The sequence below is a fragment of the Gadus chalcogrammus genome, chromosome 19 (genome assembly GCF_026213295.1).
Source record: "Gadus chalcogrammus isolate NIFS_2021 chromosome 19, NIFS_Gcha_1.0, whole genome shotgun sequence".
Classification (NCBI taxonomy): Eukaryota; Metazoa; Chordata; class Actinopteri; order Gadiformes; family Gadidae; genus Gadus; species Gadus chalcogrammus.
The window spans coordinates 3,196,059-3,213,361 of record NC_079430.1 but is presented as its reverse complement, the minus strand read 5'-3'; the positions used below and the strand labels follow the sequence as shown (position 1 = coordinate 3,213,361).

The window sequence follows — 17,303 nt, the reverse complement described above, 5'->3', positions numbered from 1 at the left end:
TTGGTGATAATTTTTTCTAGTTGTTTGAAATTTTCCCCAGAACAGAAAATATTAGTGTCATCAGCAAACAAAACCAACCTCAAGACATTTGAAACATTACAAATATCATTGATATACAATATGAACAGTTTAGGACCCAACACTGACCCCTGGGGGACGCCACAAGCAATGCCCAAAAGAATAATTCCCCATCTTCACAAACTGATGCCTTTTGCTCAAATAGCTTTTAACCCAATCCAATACTATCCCCCTTATTCCATACTTTTCCAATTTATTGAATAAAATGTCATGATTTATTGTATCGAAAGCTTTTCTGATATCAATAAATACCCAGATTGCATATTTTTTCTGTTCAATGGCGTTTTTTATTTCCTCAACTGATTCTATTACTGCAACTCAGCAGCAACACACAAAGCCTCCGACAATTTGTGTCCCGTTGTTTGTAAGAGAGCGAGCAGCCATTATGTCTAGGACAGCCGGATGTGAACAGGCAAAAAACTCCTACATACAGAGGATCAAAGAAGCCAAAGCACGCCTCGGACGAGTTTAAGGATCACAACATTTAATGTCCGGTCTCTAGGCAACAAGACAGTAGGAGTCCTAGAACATCTTCAAGATGTTGACTGTGACATTTGTTTTGCGCAAGAGACCTTCCTTCGGGATGGGAACAAGGCCAAGCTGATGGAAATCAAAGACTATGGATGGGATGTCATATCGGGCCCGAGGAAACACAGGAGTGGTGGAGGAATAGCCATGCTTTACTGGGATACTGTTCAGTTAAAGTCCAACAGCAAAGTCACGAAGTACAAGTCTTTTCAAGTCATGGAGTCACTCTTGCACTCTGAACAAGATACTGTAAGACTGGTAAACATCTATCGACCTCCGTACACCAAGAAAGCTAGTTTCACTGAGTGTCAATGAGTTCAATGAGTATCTCAAAGACCTCTCAGGGAAACCTGGTTCTCCTATCATCGCTGGAGATTTCAACTTTCATATGGAAAGACCCGAAGAACACTACCCCTTGGAGGACCACGACCTGTACCAGCACGCTCCACTTGAGCCAACCCATGACCAAGGTGGAACTCTTGACCTTGTAGTTACCAACAACGCCCTCAGACGGAAACTGAGCTTGTTTAAGATCTGCCCCTCAAGGACCAAATCTGACCACTTCCTTGTACTCTTTGATGCTGATATTAAGCCAAATATCCCTAAAGACAAGTTTATGACACACAGAAAATTTCAAATTATTGATGCAGAACAATTCAAAGAAGAACTAATTAACTCAAAATTAGCGGACTTCCCTGAAGACATGCCAGCAGACGATGCTGTCATTCTCTACAACACTGTGCTGACTCAGCTAATGGATAAGCACTGCCCTTTCATCAAGAAGAAGATAAAGAAGAACCCGATGCCCTGGTTGGACTTGGAACTCCGCATTCTCAGGCGCAAAAGAAGATTGGCTGAACGTGCTTGGAGGAAGAGCAAAGAAGAAGAAGACCGTGCAAGATCGCAGTTGCCTCATGTTATACAGTCGCCAGGACCGAAACAGCGTGTGGCAAGATCGGAGTATGTTAGAGCTAGGGATGAGTTCACTCGTTTCGAGTATGTCAAGAGATGTGCTCACCACAATGCCTCTCTCAAATCCCCCTCAGGGGATACTAAAACACTCTACAAGAAAGTCAATAGACTGCTTGGAAATTATGCTCAAGACCTTCCAAACTACAAAGATCCCGTTAAACTTTCTGAAGAATTCAAAGATTTCTTCGCAGAAAAAGTTACTACCATCCGGGATGGTATAGAGAAGGAAATGAGTACAACTCTTACAGCAGCTGAGGAACCCTCTTTTGCTACTGACAAAGACCAACCCCACAACAAAGACCCTACTCTTGATGAAGACTGCATATTTTACAGTTTCTCTGAGATAACAGAGCTGATGAACCACAAAGACTTACTCTCTAAGATGTCCAACAAGTTTTGTTGCCTGGATCCAATCCCAACATTTCTTCTTAAAGACTGTGTAAAAGAGCTGACGCCTGTTCTACTCCACATCATCAATTCCTCGTTAAAGACCCAGACTTTTCCATCTGACATGAAGAAAGCAGTCATCAAACCAACTCTGAAGAAGGACAATGCTGATGTTGACATCCTTAGCAATTATCGACCAGTCTCCAACCTTTCTGCTATTTCGAATATTCTTGAGAAAATTGTGCTGAACCAACTCAACATCCATCTCTCAAGACATAGTCTCTACTCAGAGGTCCAATCTGGATACCGCCCTAATCACAGCTGTGAAACACTGTTGGTTAGAATGTGTGATGATATCAACAGGGAGATTGGAGCTGGCAATGTTGTCATTGTCGAACTGCTTGACCTCAGTGCAGCGTTTGACACCATCGACCACACAGTATTGCTGGAAAAGCTGCTGAATGACTATGGTGTCACCGGAAGCGCCCTGCAATGGATGAAGTCCTACCTTGAGAAGAGATATTTCTGTGTAAAGATTGATGATACGCTCTCATCTTTCTTGGAGCGTTTGTTTGGAGTCCCCCAAGGATCACTCCTGGGGCCGATTCTTTTCATTTTTTACATCAAAGCCCCCCAGAAAATCGCAGGGAAATATGGACTTGATATCCAACTATACGCAGATGACTCTCAGCTTTACATCTCGTTTCATCAAAATCGTGCATCTCAGTTTACAGATGTTCGAGACAGAACCAACAGATGTCTTGCAGAGATAAAAGTGTGGATGGTCAAAAACTTCATGAAACTCAACGAATCAAAGACCGAGCTGTAGGTGCTAGGCAAGAGTCATGTCCTCAAACACTGTGAACTCAATGTCAGCCTGCAGTTTGGAAGCATGACAATTCTACCAACTGAGTGCAAAGGGGATAGCTGGAAGAGCCTTGGAGTGAAGTTCGACGAATCCCTCAACATGGAAAGACAGTATGAAGAAGAAATGCAGCTGGACAATGATGAACCTGAGAACCAATAGTCGCTATCTTGACGAAGGTATCAAACTCATGATGGTGTAGCAATTAGTCATATCTAAAATAGATTACTGTAACTCTCTTTACATGAACCTACCCAAGACCAGATTAAAGAAGCTAAAGTCCATCCTAAATGGGGCGGTACGTTTCATCTATCCAAGACAGAACTACTGACCTGGTTCCCTTCTACAAGAAATCCCACATTCTCCCAATAGATCAGAGGATTTTCTTCAAGGTCTGTCTACTGACCCACAAAACAGTTCATGGTAATGCACCTTGCTTCCTTAAAGAACTTTTTGAGATGGAGGTAGCATCTGACACTTGCAACACCAGATCGAAGATACCAGGTGGCAACTTCAAGCTGAAGATATCCAGAACGGCAAAGACGACAGTAGATGCCAGGAGATTCTCTAACTACGCAGAAGTTGCATGGAACTCTCTACCTCTAGTAATAAGATGCATTAATAATACCGACTGTTTTAAGAGAATGTTGAAGAATCATTTATGTAACCAGTTCTAATACCATTTTCATTTGTCTTTATAAATATAATGATGTCACTGTAATATCAGTTGTTTCTTACCAACTTGATAGTCTACACCACAATTTGTGCACATTTCACAGCCAGCCGCTCTGACATGGGAATTTCTGGCCACCGAAATTTTTCTGAACATTTTCCAAACAAAAAGCACGGCCAGCACACCCTTTACTGGATAAGCACAAATATGTCTGCGCTGTGGACGTTTTTCAATGTTTTTGAGAAAGACCCACGTATAGCGTTTTGCAAAAATTGCAATGCCTTGATTTTAATGAAGTTAGTACACAGTCATAGCCATAAATGCAACAGTAATACATTAAATGCAACACCGGTATTACCGAGTATAAACAGTATAAACTTTGAAACTAGGTCAACCGCCATCTTCTCCATCAACTCTCCTCTCACATTCGATGACAGCGTCTGGCAGCGCGCCAATTCTCGGTGACAGCGTCTTATAACACTATACATGATAGTATAATATAATTGTATGATATCACGGCCAAAAGCTCTGTGCGCCTCCGGATGGCCGTAGCGCGGGGAGCTCTTGTAGGGATTGGGCTTCGCGGGGTTTGTTAACCGGTGTTGCTATGGTTACTGGTCTTGCTATGGTTTCCGGTCTTGTGTGTTCTAATGCTTTATTACGTAGCCTATCTATTAGGTTTGTATATTAATTGTTTTTATGAAAAAAAACATCAAAATAAAATAAATAAAACAGTGCAAAGACAAACTGCCAAACTTTATTTTTTAATCAAATGGGCCTAAAGATGAGGGCGAATTTGTTTCTAGTAATAATTGTATTACTGGAAAAAAATAATAAAAAATAACTCGGTGTTGGCCTCAATACCAAGTTAATACCTTATACCGGGTCAACCCTAAATAGTAATAATAATTGGCATAATCATTTCTTTCGGTTTTGGCCAAGAATTTTCATTTCGGTGCATCCCTAATATTGACTGTCATTAATTAATTTGTGCTTTTCTAAGAATGCGTCTAGTCTATTGTTGAAGATTTTTTCTAATATTTTGGAGAATTGTGGAAGTAGAGAGACTGGTCTGTAGTTGGTGAAGTGATGCTTGTTCCCAGTCTTGTACAGTGGTATGACTTTTGCTGTTTTGTTTGGAAATGTACCAGTTTGAAATGATAAGTTACAGATAAACGTCAGTGGTTTTGAAATCCCCTCAATGACTTTCTTGACCAATGTCATGTCGAGGTCATTAAGATCAGTAGACTTTTTGTTTTTATATTTTGTAACAATATCCAATATTTCTTTCTCCTCAGCTTTGAGAAACATTGAGTAGGGATTTCTCTCCAATAATTTATCATAATCTTCACCAGATGTCCCTGGATCAGGAATTCTTTCTGCCAGTTTAGGTCCAACATTTACAAAGTATTGATTAAAACTGTTATCTGCGTCATCCATATTATAATTTGCATTATCCTTATCAATAAAATACTTGGGATAACTTATTTGCCTAGGGCTATTTCTTATAATACTGTAGGGCTGCAACAACGAATCGATAAAATCGATAAAAATCGATCACTAAATGCGTTGGCAACGAATTTGGTCGCCGATTCGTTGTGTCGCGCGATTAATAAGTTACTCGTAGGCGCAGCACTGTTTACAGCCAGCCGCCGACAGGTTGGTTCATGGTTCATGCACGCCCACAGCGAGCTTTAGTGTGGACGACCACAGCTTGTATTTTGGTCATATCTTAACACTGGACTGTAGGCCTACATAAAAGTGTTGTACCTTCACTGTCTTTGGGTTAAAAAAACTCCTTCAACTCAGTATCCGTCTAGTCCAACCGAAAACTCTGTCAGCTGCTGCGGCTGCAGACGTTGTGCAGACGGGATCGGAGTCGGCACCGCGTGCATCAACAGTCATTCAAAGCAGCGGTAGTAATCACACAACCGGACGGTGTAGAAAGTCCCGTCAGTAAAAAATAGTAATGCAGTTTTTAAATCCATGTTAAAATCGGCAGGATATAGAGCTAGTTAGCTTAAAAAAAAATCCTGACCAATGGTCACAAACAGTGTCAAATGTGATGTGTTCAGGACTTCCGGCTTGGCGAAACGAGATGTAGGTCGCGTCGTCTTGAGCTCCTGCAGATTTATTTATTTTTTCAATTTCAAGGCACTTTTCTCACCCCCACTACGGTCCAGCAGCTTAAGTGAACTTTTATTTACACATTTGGTTTATTTTCTACTACTTTCATGTCGCCTAAGGCGAAAAAAGGGAAGAACAGTATTACGCCTCACCTGCGGCCTGTTGCGCGCCCTCGGTCCCCGACCCCTCCTGAATCTCCTCCCCCGCTGAGTCTACCGCCGGAAACTATGGACGTGACCTCGATCAGAAATGAGCTTTTGTCTGCTCTTCGTCTCGATGTCACGGCAATGTTTAAAGCTGAGCTCCGGGAAGCCTTGGCTGAGACCCTCAGTTCAATTAAAACCGAGCTGCTAGCCTTTAAAACTGAGCTTTCCTCCAGTCTATCCGCTGTCCGGCAGGACGTTGCTAGCTTGAAGAGCACCGTGTCTGAAGTCGAGCTGTCCCTCTCTACATGCACTGATGACATCGTGGCCCTCAGGGCTAAAGTGGAGCACTTGACACAGGAGGCGGCTAAGATGGAGGATAAGTGTGATGACTTAGAGTCCCGATCGCGCCGCCAGAACATCCGTATCATCGGTATCCCGGAGGACGACCCTAACTCGGCATCAGCGGCTAACGTTTCCAAGCTATTGATGGAGGCTTTCTCACTCGTGAAGGAGCCGCTGATCGACAGATCACATCGCGCTCTGGCGCCAAAGCCCGCACCGGGCAACCGCCCCTGCGCCATTGTCGCAAGGCTGCACTACTATAATGACTGCAACGAGATCCTCAGAAAGGCGAGAGAGTTACAACGGATTACTCTGCGCAACATGTCCATCTCCGTGTTCCCGGACTATACCCCCAAGACGGCCCGGGCTCGCGCAGCCTTCACCGAGGTTCGGCACCTCCTACGAGGCATCGATGGAGTCAGGTTTGGCATCCTCTTTCCTGCACGACTTCGCATCACCTATGCAGGTGTACAGCGCGACTTCACTTCCCCAGAGGAGGCTAAGACATTTATTAAAACACTGAATAAATAGAGTCCCGTATCGTGCTGTCCTTTGCTCCGGTCCTCCTTTTCCAGTTCTGGTGAGTTGTAAAATTACTTTTTCCCTGTAACTATTTTAAGCCTCCGCTGTCACCTAATATTTTTGTTTATATTAGACGACTTTGATATTTGTCCAACTCCACTTATGGACAATTAAGTACGTTTGGTGACTTTTCTAGCTGTACTGTTTATATTAAATTTTTATTTTTTTTATATTTTTGTATCTGTTTGAAGTTGATAATAGCCTACTTAGGTTTGTGTCCCAATATGTTCTCCCTAAAAAGGAAATGTATATAATCCACATGCCACTACCCTTATTATTTTTATTGTATTCTTTTCAGTCACAGAGACTGGTGGGTGGGTGTAAATGCATGTATAAACGTTTCCTAGATGTATAGTCTGTGGGAACATGCATATTTTTATTGATTATTATTATTATTTTTTTTCATCTACCTTTTCCATTCCTGATAAAATGCAACCTTTAGATGATTAATACAACTTTCCCAAACTCAGACAATGGATCCACTACTAGATTTTTAAGCTGGAATGTGAGAGGTCTGAATAGCCCCATCAAACGATCGAAAGTACTTTCTCATTTGAAGAGATTGAATGCCGACATAGTATTCTTACAAGAAACGCATTTACGTGATAGGGATCAAGTTAGACTTAAGAGTCCATGGGTCAGTGATGTCTTTCACTCAACTTTTGATTCGAAAGCTAGAGGGGTAGCTATTTTGGTTAATAAAAGGGTACATTTTACCGCTTCTAAGATCATAGCTGATAAAAATGGGAGATATATGATTGTTGCAGGCCTTATATACCAGAATCCGGTTTTATTAGTAAACATTTATGCTCCAAATTTTGATAACCCAGATTTTACAAATAGATTATTTGCCACCCTGCCTCTCCTAGACACCCATCTTTTAATTCTTGCTGGGGACCTGAACTGCGTTATGAATCCAACACTGGACCGCTCTAATCCACGTACTCTAAACCAATCTTCCATGTCTAAATCAATTTCTGATTTTATGCTCCAAAATGGGTTTGTAGACGCTTGGAGATTTCATAATCCCCAAACCAAAGCATATTCTTTTTCTCCCAAGTCCATCAATCCTATTCCCGCATTGATTATTTTTTTGTTGATGGTTCCCTGCTCTCCAAAGTGACCTCCTCCGAGTATCATTCAATTGTTCATTGTTCAATCTGATCATGCTCCCCTTAGTCTCAATATACAGCTTTCGGTCCAACCCTGTTTCTCCTCACCCTGGAGATTTAACACTCTGCTTCTGTCTGATGATGCATTCAACACCTTTATATTGTCCTCAATTGATGACTTTATAACTATTAACAAAGATGACTCTGTCTCTTACTCATTATTATGGGAGTCACTCAAAGCCTATTTGCGTGGTCAAATTATTTCTTTCTCAGCTCATCGCAATAAAACCCGTAAGGCTACACTAAATGAACTCCTAATTAAAATCCGGGATATTGATGGACAAAATGCTATTAACCCATCCCAGAGTTTATTAAAACAGAGATATGATCTACAGACAGAGTTGGACCTCCTTACAACAAGCGACGCTGAGCGACTTTTAGTACGTTCTCGTGCTACTTATTATGAGCATGGTGATAAGCCGAGTAGGCTCCTGTCTCATCAATTGAAACGTCAAACTACTTCCCGATTAATTCCACAAATTAAAGATTCCTCTGGCGCACTTGTCTCTGATCCCACTTCTATAAATGACATCTTTAGGGATTTCTATTTCTCCCTTTATGAATCAGAATCATCATCAGACACGACAGAAATGACTTCTTTCCTCCAGAATCTTGATATCCCCAAAGTTGATCCCATTACTGCTAATGAGCTTGATGTACCTTTAAATGTGGAAGAAATTAAATCCTCTATCAAAGCCATGCAAAACAATAAATCCCCCGGCCCCGATGGATTCCCAGTTGAATTTTTTAAGAAATGTTTTAATAAGCTGGCTCCTCTCCTCAACTCTGTTTTTAACGAGTCCCTAGAACGTGGTTCATTGCCCCCCACTTTAACCCAAGCGTCCATATCCCTTCTTTTGAAGAAAGGAAAAGACCCTGTTTCTTGTACCTCCTACAGGCCTCTGTCACTTCTTGATGTTGATGTTAAGATTTTAGCTAAAACCTTAGCAACTCGTCTTGAAAAGATTCTTCTTGTCATCATTTCGGAGGAATAGAATGGCTTCATCAAAGGGCGCCAGCTGTTTTTCAATGTCCGAACACTTTTAAATGTAATTTTCTCTGGTCATTCCGCCTCAACGCCCGAAGTTGTTATTTCGCTCGATGCTGAGAAAGCATTTGATCGGGTAGAATGGCGATATCTTTTTGAAGTTCTACAACAGTTTGGCCTGGGGAACAGGTTTATTTTTTGGATTCGACTTCTGTATACCAACCCTCTAGCAAGTGTCCACACAAATAATTCCCGTTCTAAATATTTCACATTATCACGTGGTACTAGACAGGGCTGTCCCCTCTCCCCATTACTTTTCGCATTGGCCATAGAGCCCCTCTCCATTGCTTTAAGATCTCTCCCCCACTTTCACGGCATTCCTCGTTCTGTCATTGACTTAAAATTGTCTCTCTATGCTGATGACCTTCTTTTGTATATATCGGACCCCCTGACTACTATTCCGCCAATTTTATCACTACTGGAGAGATTTGGCTCTTTCTCAGGTTATAAAGTTAATCTACTTAAAAGTGAATGCTATCCTATAAACACCCTAGCTTTACAACTCCAACAGTCCGATATTCCTTTTAAGCTCAGCCCCTCTGGGTTTAAATATTTAGGGATTAATGTGACCCGCACCTTGCCTTCTCTCTATTCTGCCAATTATGTCCCTTTGGTTACCCAGCTTGGACTAGATTTGAAGCGGTGGAATTCTCTTCCTCTGTCATTGATAGGTAGGATTAATGTGGTAAAAATGAATGTCTTGCCAAGATTTCTTTTTCTTTTTCAGTGCACTCCTTTATTTTTGCCTAAAAAGTTTTTTAAGTCATTGGATGAGACTATTACTTCCTTCTTGTGGGGAGGTAAGACTCCCAGGGTAAAAAAGTCTCTACTGCAAAAATTCACATCTGACGGTGGTCTTGCCTTACCAAATTTTCTTCTATATTATTGGTCAGCGCAAATACATAAATTAACTTATTGGCTTCATTCTCCCGATCTATTATGGTGTAAGCTTGAGACCCAGTCGTGTTTCTCCTCTACACTACCGGCTTTACTCACATCTGCATTGCCCATTAACCCTTCTAGTTTCACTAAGAATCCTATTGTGCTATCTACACTGAGGATTTGGTTCCAATTTAGGTGCCATTTTAAGTTTTCTTCTGCATCTACTCTGATGCCCATAGTGAACAATCATCTATTTCCCCCATCTGTTGGGAATATCTCATTCATTTTATGGCAAAACCGAGGCATTAAAGTTTTTAGAGACCTTTATAAAGACGGCACTTTTGCTGCTTTCTCAGACCTGTCTAAAGATTTTAATTTACCTACATCCCATTTATTTATGTACTTTCAAATTAGGCATTGTGCCTCTTCTCTTTTTTCATGTTATCCTTTGCTCTCTATTAACCAGCCATGGGAAGACCTTTTGACCTTAAAACCCCAACAGAAATCATTAATATCTAAGATTTATGACAAACTGATGGCTCTGGAAAATGATTCGGCTGTCAAAAGCAGAAGTGCTTGGGAGAGTGAACTTGGGATAAATCTGACAGATCAATGGTGGGATAAAGCTGTGCATAGTATACGCTCATCTTCTCCTTGTGCCAGGCTGCAGTTTATTCAGTTTAAAGTGTTACATAGAGTCCATTACACCAAAGCTAGACTGTCTAAAATATATCCAAATGTTTTGGACCAATGTGACCGATGCCATGCCTCCTCATGTAACTTTAGTCATATGTTTTTTTACTGTCCCAGATTACTTAAATTTTGGACTGACTTTTTTGTGATTTTGTCGGGGGTTCTTGGGGTTCAAATAAGGCCAGACCCCTTGATTGCTATATTTGGGACCCCAATAGAACGGCTCCGTGTTGGCTGTTTGCAATCGGAGGTGCTAGCCTTCACTTCCCTTCTGGCACGACGCCGAATCTTGCTAATGTGGAAGTCTCCCAATCCCCCATCCATATCGGTCTGGCTCAAGGACGTTATGTTCTTTATTAGATTAGAAAAAATAACCTTTTCGGTTAAAGGCTGCTCCACTAAATTTACAAAAAAAATGGAATTATTTTATAACTTACTTTAACTCATTATCAGCCCTGCCCCAAGACTAATCCCCCTGCCCCCCTCTTTGTTTTTTTTTGTTGTTTTTTTGTTTTGTTTTTTTGTTTTTTATTATTATTATTATTATTTTATTATTATTATTTCTCTCTCTCTCTCATTACTTTCTTTGAACTATTTATTTTGTGTTATAAGTTTGATATTTTGATATTTGTATAATCTATGCTTATTTTCATTGTTAAAATTTGCAACGTATACTCATGACGAGACAACTGTTCCTTGTGGGTGTTTTTGTTGTGTCTATAAAAAGAAAAAACCCAATAAAAATATGAAAAAAATAAAAATAAAAAAATGTGATGCGTTCAGGTCGGCTCAGTAATCTGATTGATGCGTTCAAATGCAACAGAAAATAAATAATAATATTTGAGATTTTGGTGAAAACTTGTTTTCCCAGTAATATAAAATAGATAGTAAAGATAGAATTATGACCTGTTTAATGTCCTATCTTGAACTATCATCATCTTATCAGCAATTAAAGCAATATTACAAGTTTTATTTCAAGGAGTCTCGAAAATGGTATCAATAGTTTTGACCTGTTAACTATGGACCTCCATACATACATACATATAAAAGTATATCATACATTGTATGTTTATGTTTTTTTACATTTATTATTTAATATTACTTTTAATAGTTCCGGGACGTTAGAGCAATAACCTGGTGTTTTTACACTTCAGTCTGCACTGTGAATTTGAAGTAATGTTCAGTTTTTGAATAAAGATGCGGCAATTCCAAATGTTTCTTTCTTTATCCGATTCATTGATTAATCGAAAAAATTAGACAGATTAATTGATTATTAAAATAATCGTTAGTTGCAGCCCTATAATACTGTTTAGTATGTTCCATATTCCTTTAATATTGTTTCTTGTTATCATCTAATATTTTCTTATAGTATTCTTTCTTGCTGGTTCTTACAATATTAATTAATTTATTTTTATATATTTTATATTTATTCTCTGCATCTTTAGTTCTATGTCTTATGAAATCTCTGTAAAGTGTGTTTTTCTTTTTACAGGCATTTCGTAATCCCTTTGTGATCCATGGACATTTGGTATATTTTAGTTGTTTACTAAAATATCATAATGTTTTTATCATATAATGACCTAAATATTGTTAGAAATGTTTCGTATGCACAGACAATGTCATTTGCTTGGTGTATTATTTCCCAGTTCTGAGCAATTAAGTCATTTTTTAGTGCGTTGATGGATTCTTCTGACTTCACTCATTTGTATTCTGTTTGTTTATTTAGCATATTCTTGTAATTGCAGTCATAGATTGTAAAGACTGGCAAGTTGTCACTGATCTCATTCATCAATAATCCACTTATTGTGTGGTTTTCGATTTCATTTGTGAATACATTATCAATGAAAGTGGCACAGTGAGATGTAATTCTACTGGGTCTGGTGATTTTCGGATTTAGGCTCATACTGTGTGACGAGATCTCGTGCCCCGAGATCTCGCGAGATTTAACTTGACGATATTACCCGTCGCGTTAAAAATCTTTCTCGCGAGATTTGTGATTTATCCAAACTACTATTTGTCGCCTGTGGGGGATAGTAATGTGCCATTGCTACATCTAGCCTGCCAGAACCTAAAGAAGGAGAAGGAAAAGAAGATGAGGAGAAGGAGGGGAAGCAGGGGAAGCATCGAAAGAAGCCAAAAGCTGTGTTCCAAATCATTCCCTGTCACGGATATAGTGTACTATATAGGGTGCTCGCCATTTTGTAGTGGTGTTCGAATTCTCAGTGGTTAATTTCATGCACTATATAGTGCACTTAAAATACCGAAAATTTGAGTGTACATACGATGTAGCCTACATGTTACTCCCGTATACCACAATGCAATGCGGTCGTGTTTTTCCGGAGGAGAAGAAGAGGCTGGATAACCGCGGAAACGAATACATTTAATCAAAGTACATTTTGGGTACTTTGATTTGGTTTTGCACATAATATTGTTCGCAATTGAAAAAAAGAGAATTATTTTATTTTGTTTATTTTAATTTAACTTTTATAAATGTTAGTTTTAGTTTCAATTTCATGCATGTAAAGAGTTATAATAAAACATTTCAAAATGCATGCGCGACTTGGTTAAATTCTTGAATACAGCCAATTATAAAGATACAGTCTGTTGGTCCAGTCCAGTGTTTCCCCTACCATTGTTCAGGCCTGGCGGGCCGCCAGGCCAACGAGCGCCCCCGCCAGGCCAACAACCGGCCACAAAAAAGAAAAAAATGAAAAAAATAAAAATAAAAATGCGGTGTGGCGCGTGCGCAGATGATGCCCCATCATAACGGACAATCTGACAGCATTCAGTTATATCATCATTAGCATGGCACCACCAAAAATTGTATTGTAAATAAAATTAGTTTATTGTTAATAACGTGTTTATTGAATCATTATCAACTTGTGATGGCTAAGCAAGTGTTTTATATGGAAATAACCAACAAATACTCTAGCATCCCGTGAAAAATGTATAACAAATCACACTGTCAGCTCTTAACACCGGGCCTAAAAAAAATTCTAGGGGAAACACTGCAGTCATAATTTGTCATTGTAGTTTTCTTAAAATCTCATCTCGTTCTCGTGAACCCAATATCGTGTCTCGTCTCGTGAGTGTATCGTCACACCCCTAGTACATTGTATTGACAAATTCATATGTAATGTTGTGTTTATTAGGATTTAACAGGTCAACGATGAAATCTCCACAGATAAAAACTATTTTGCTGTTTATTTGAGAAAACATGCCCTCTATCCAGTCCTTAAATATATCAATGCTTTCAAAGCTAATGACATTTTTGTGTTTTTCCTTGCAGATTCCAATTGTTATACATTCCAGTAAATGATCAACCATAGTTGTCATACAATCCAATACCCTAAAGTTTAATGACACATCCATAGGCCTGTCGCGATATGCAATAAATCAATTAATCACGCGATAAATTAAAATGAGCGATAATTTTTTGCCGGCCGCAATAATTTATATTCTCAATCTTTTTTTTTAAATCATTTATTGGCCTAATCTGAGAAGAAATCTATGCCATAAACAGAAATGTATAGGTCTTTATTACACGGGTCTTCTCAATGCCGTGGAACGCTCCGTTCACATCAGGTAACTAGTCGACCCCAGCGTCTTCGGTTGCTAAGCAACGTCAACGTCTTTGGCGGACTATTTCTCTGCTGATCAACACTACGAATGCTGCTAGCTAATAAATTGTAAAAAGACACACCGTGTGAAGTTATTTTTTCGTCTTGGCAAGTAGCCTTGTAATAAGCGGGATAATGTAGTATAGAACGTCGCCGGTCATTATCGAAAATAAGCCCCTTCAGGGTGAAGCAAGACACCTCCGCTGCGCGTCGGTCGCCTGTTCGCCCTGTCGGGGCTTATTTTGTCGCTAAAGACCAGCGTTCCATGCATTATATATATTTGTATATATTATATATATTATATATATTTAGCAGTGTAGGCCTAAGTAACAAATGTCGGGTTGAAATCGGGCTCCGGGCCGGCTCATTAAAGGGCACAACGAGTAAACCCCCTCGTCAAGTGTCAGTCACTTGTTGCATGGTCTGTGTGGGAGGCGGAGCCCTGGCGTTACACGTGTTTATTATTTTTTGAAGCGCAATCGTGTTTACATCCTTTTTATTTAGTGTTTCAATTTTATTTATTGTTTTTGGTGGTGTTTTGTTTTTATTCAAGAGCATTTTTTGTTAATAATAGATTGTTTTTGGTTGTTTTGTTAATTTATTCTGGATATTTTAAATGTCTTCCAGACATAGATATCGGTATTGCGCAACAATCGGGAGATGGGGACCCCCGAATATTGACAGGTATTTCGCACACTGGGTAAAAGAAAGCTTAGAAATAAACACTAGGCAAAGATGTTGTTACTGGAGCTAGTAGGCTACCATCAAAACGGAATCGGAAAATCTGTTTACAACGTCGGGGGATGCACGGCTGTTCATTGACTAGCTTATAGCAATTCTCCACTCATTCTGCTCTGACCATGCATTTTTTCATCATTTCTAGGCAATTCCTCATTCGCCCTCTCACGTCTGACCGGTTCGAAATTATACGGCTGTGGGCCATCATACAAGTTACTTGTGGTTCTTGCCACCTCTTAGACGCCATATTTCTAGTACTAGACTGAGGCTACCTTCCACCACTTCTCCCCAACGTGACGGCATTAACGAACGGCGTTAGAAAACACCTGTTACTGCCAAAAACGCCAAAAACTGGACTTTAAGACTATTGGAGACATTTTATGAATGATATATATATTTTGAGTGCTTTATTTACCCATTAATCAAAACTTTCGGTTAACCTGCAACACAGCCTTTAACGTACTGGTTGTCAGACCTGCTTAACGTACTGGTTGTCAGACCTTCTTAACGTACTGGCCGTCAGACCTTCTTAACGTACTGGTCGTCAGACCTTCTTAGCGTACTGGTTGTCAGACAGACCTTCTTAGCGTACTGGGCGTCAGACAGACCTTCTTAGCGTACTGGTCGTCAGACCTTCTTAACGTACTGGTTGTCAGACAGACCTTCTTAGCGTACTGGTTGTCAGACCTTCTTAACGTACTGGTTGTCAGACAGACCTTAGCGTACTGGTTGTCAGACAGACCTTTTAACGTACTGGTTGTCAGACAGACCTTAGCGTACTGGTTGTCAGACAGACATTTTAAACGTACTGGTTGTCAGACAGACCTTAACGTACTGGTTGTCGGACAGACCTTCTTAGCGTACTGGTTGTAAGACAGACCTTCTTAACGTACTGGTTGTCAGACAGACCTTCTTAGCGTACTGTTGTCAGACAGACCTTCTTAGCGTACTGGTTGTCAGACAGACCTTCTTAACGTACTGGTTGTCAGACAGACCTTAACGTACTTGGTTTGGGCGGCAGCAGCGGCTGTACCAGGGGCTCCGAGGGGGCCCAGAGGTCTCCTCCAGTCCGCCGTCTGGGTAGGATCTTCAGATGCGCCTCGCTGCATGTTCCCTGCAGAGAGCCAAAGACAACTCAACACTGGCATCTGAGAACATCAACGTCACCCTTTACCGTTACACTACTTGAATACACCGGCATATCCAAGAGGCATTACACAAAACATGCGTGTCACAAATGATCATATTCCAAAGAGTATGCTGGAGTTCTAAAACCTTATGGACTTTTATGGAAGTACTCTAAGCAGGGCTGGCCCGAATGTCATTTTTCAGGCTTCGAATACTCGTTGGTTTTTCCGAGCGAATATTCGAATACTCGTTCCAGAAAAAAACACCATCAAAAACAACATTAATAATCCCTATATACTCCCTGGAACCGATTTTGAAAAAGCGAACAGCTGTTGCTCCGTTCCAAATCAGCTGTTCTCTGCCATCTCAGCCCTTCCGGGAGCTTTTCAATTCATCCTGGAACCTGCATCTTTTCAGGGAATTTGTACAATAAATCCATAACAAATACCGAATATTGATTGTCTTATGTGTCCATATTATATCCATTATATTGACAGGGTATTCCCAAGACGCTCACGCTCTGCAGCAAGCCAGTCACAGTTGATTGGCGCGGCGCTGTACAGCGAACGTAAACAAACAACTAAGCTAAGGTTTTAAGTATTACTTTTCCTCCAGAGATCCCGCTAATGTTGTGTTATAAAGTAAAGGGAAACAAGATATCTATTCTTCCTCCACCTCTTTCGCTTCTCTGCTTGGTGTCGCTGACGCTTATAGTTTGCCTCCCTCGCTCTGGTAACGTCACGTACGTGAAAAAAAAAAAAAAAAAAAAAAAAAAAAAAAAATCAGTGTTGGGAATAACGCCGTTTAAAAGAACGGCGTTATGTAACGCCGTTATTTTTTCAGTTACGGGGTAATCTAACTAATTACTATTTCGGTCGTTACAACGCCGTTACCGTTACTGTACGAAAAACGCAGTGCGTTACTATGAATTGATTGAATAAACGGCGTAATCCGAACGCACCCCTGGCTCCAAACACAAACTGCTAGTGAGGAGACCGGGTAGTTTAACAACCAGATAAGCGATTATGATTGGCTAAGGCAGAGTCATGTTTCATGGTAGCCAATCGGAGCCAGTGTTTTTACACACAAGCCAGGACACGCGCGCCACACACACGCAAACGCACACACCAAACCAAATCGATGAAGCAGCAGAAATGGCGAGTCCGGAGCAATCCGATGAAAAGTTGGAATTTTCTGTAGTATCTGGCAGATGTTCCACAGCCTTTGCAACCAAGCAAATTGAAATCCAGGCCCCATCCACACTAACCCGGGTAAATGTAAAAACGCACATCCACAATGAAAATGAGCAAGGTACGTTTTAT

General features: G+C 40.4%; 1 protein-coding gene across 1 annotated transcript in view; it reads right to left on the bottom strand.

Annotated features, from left to right (window-relative positions):
* taf1c (TATA-box binding protein associated factor, RNA polymerase I subunit C) overlaps nucleotides 1-17,303 on the bottom strand; it is a 59,830-nt gene that overhangs the window by 24,691 nt on the left and 17,836 nt on the right. The window contains exon 2 of the mRNA XM_056578333.1: nucleotides 15,859-15,967. Coding sequence (XP_056434308.1) covers nucleotides 15,859-15,967 — 109 coding nt within the window. The remainder of the gene's footprint in view (nucleotides 1-15,858; nucleotides 15,968-17,303) is intronic.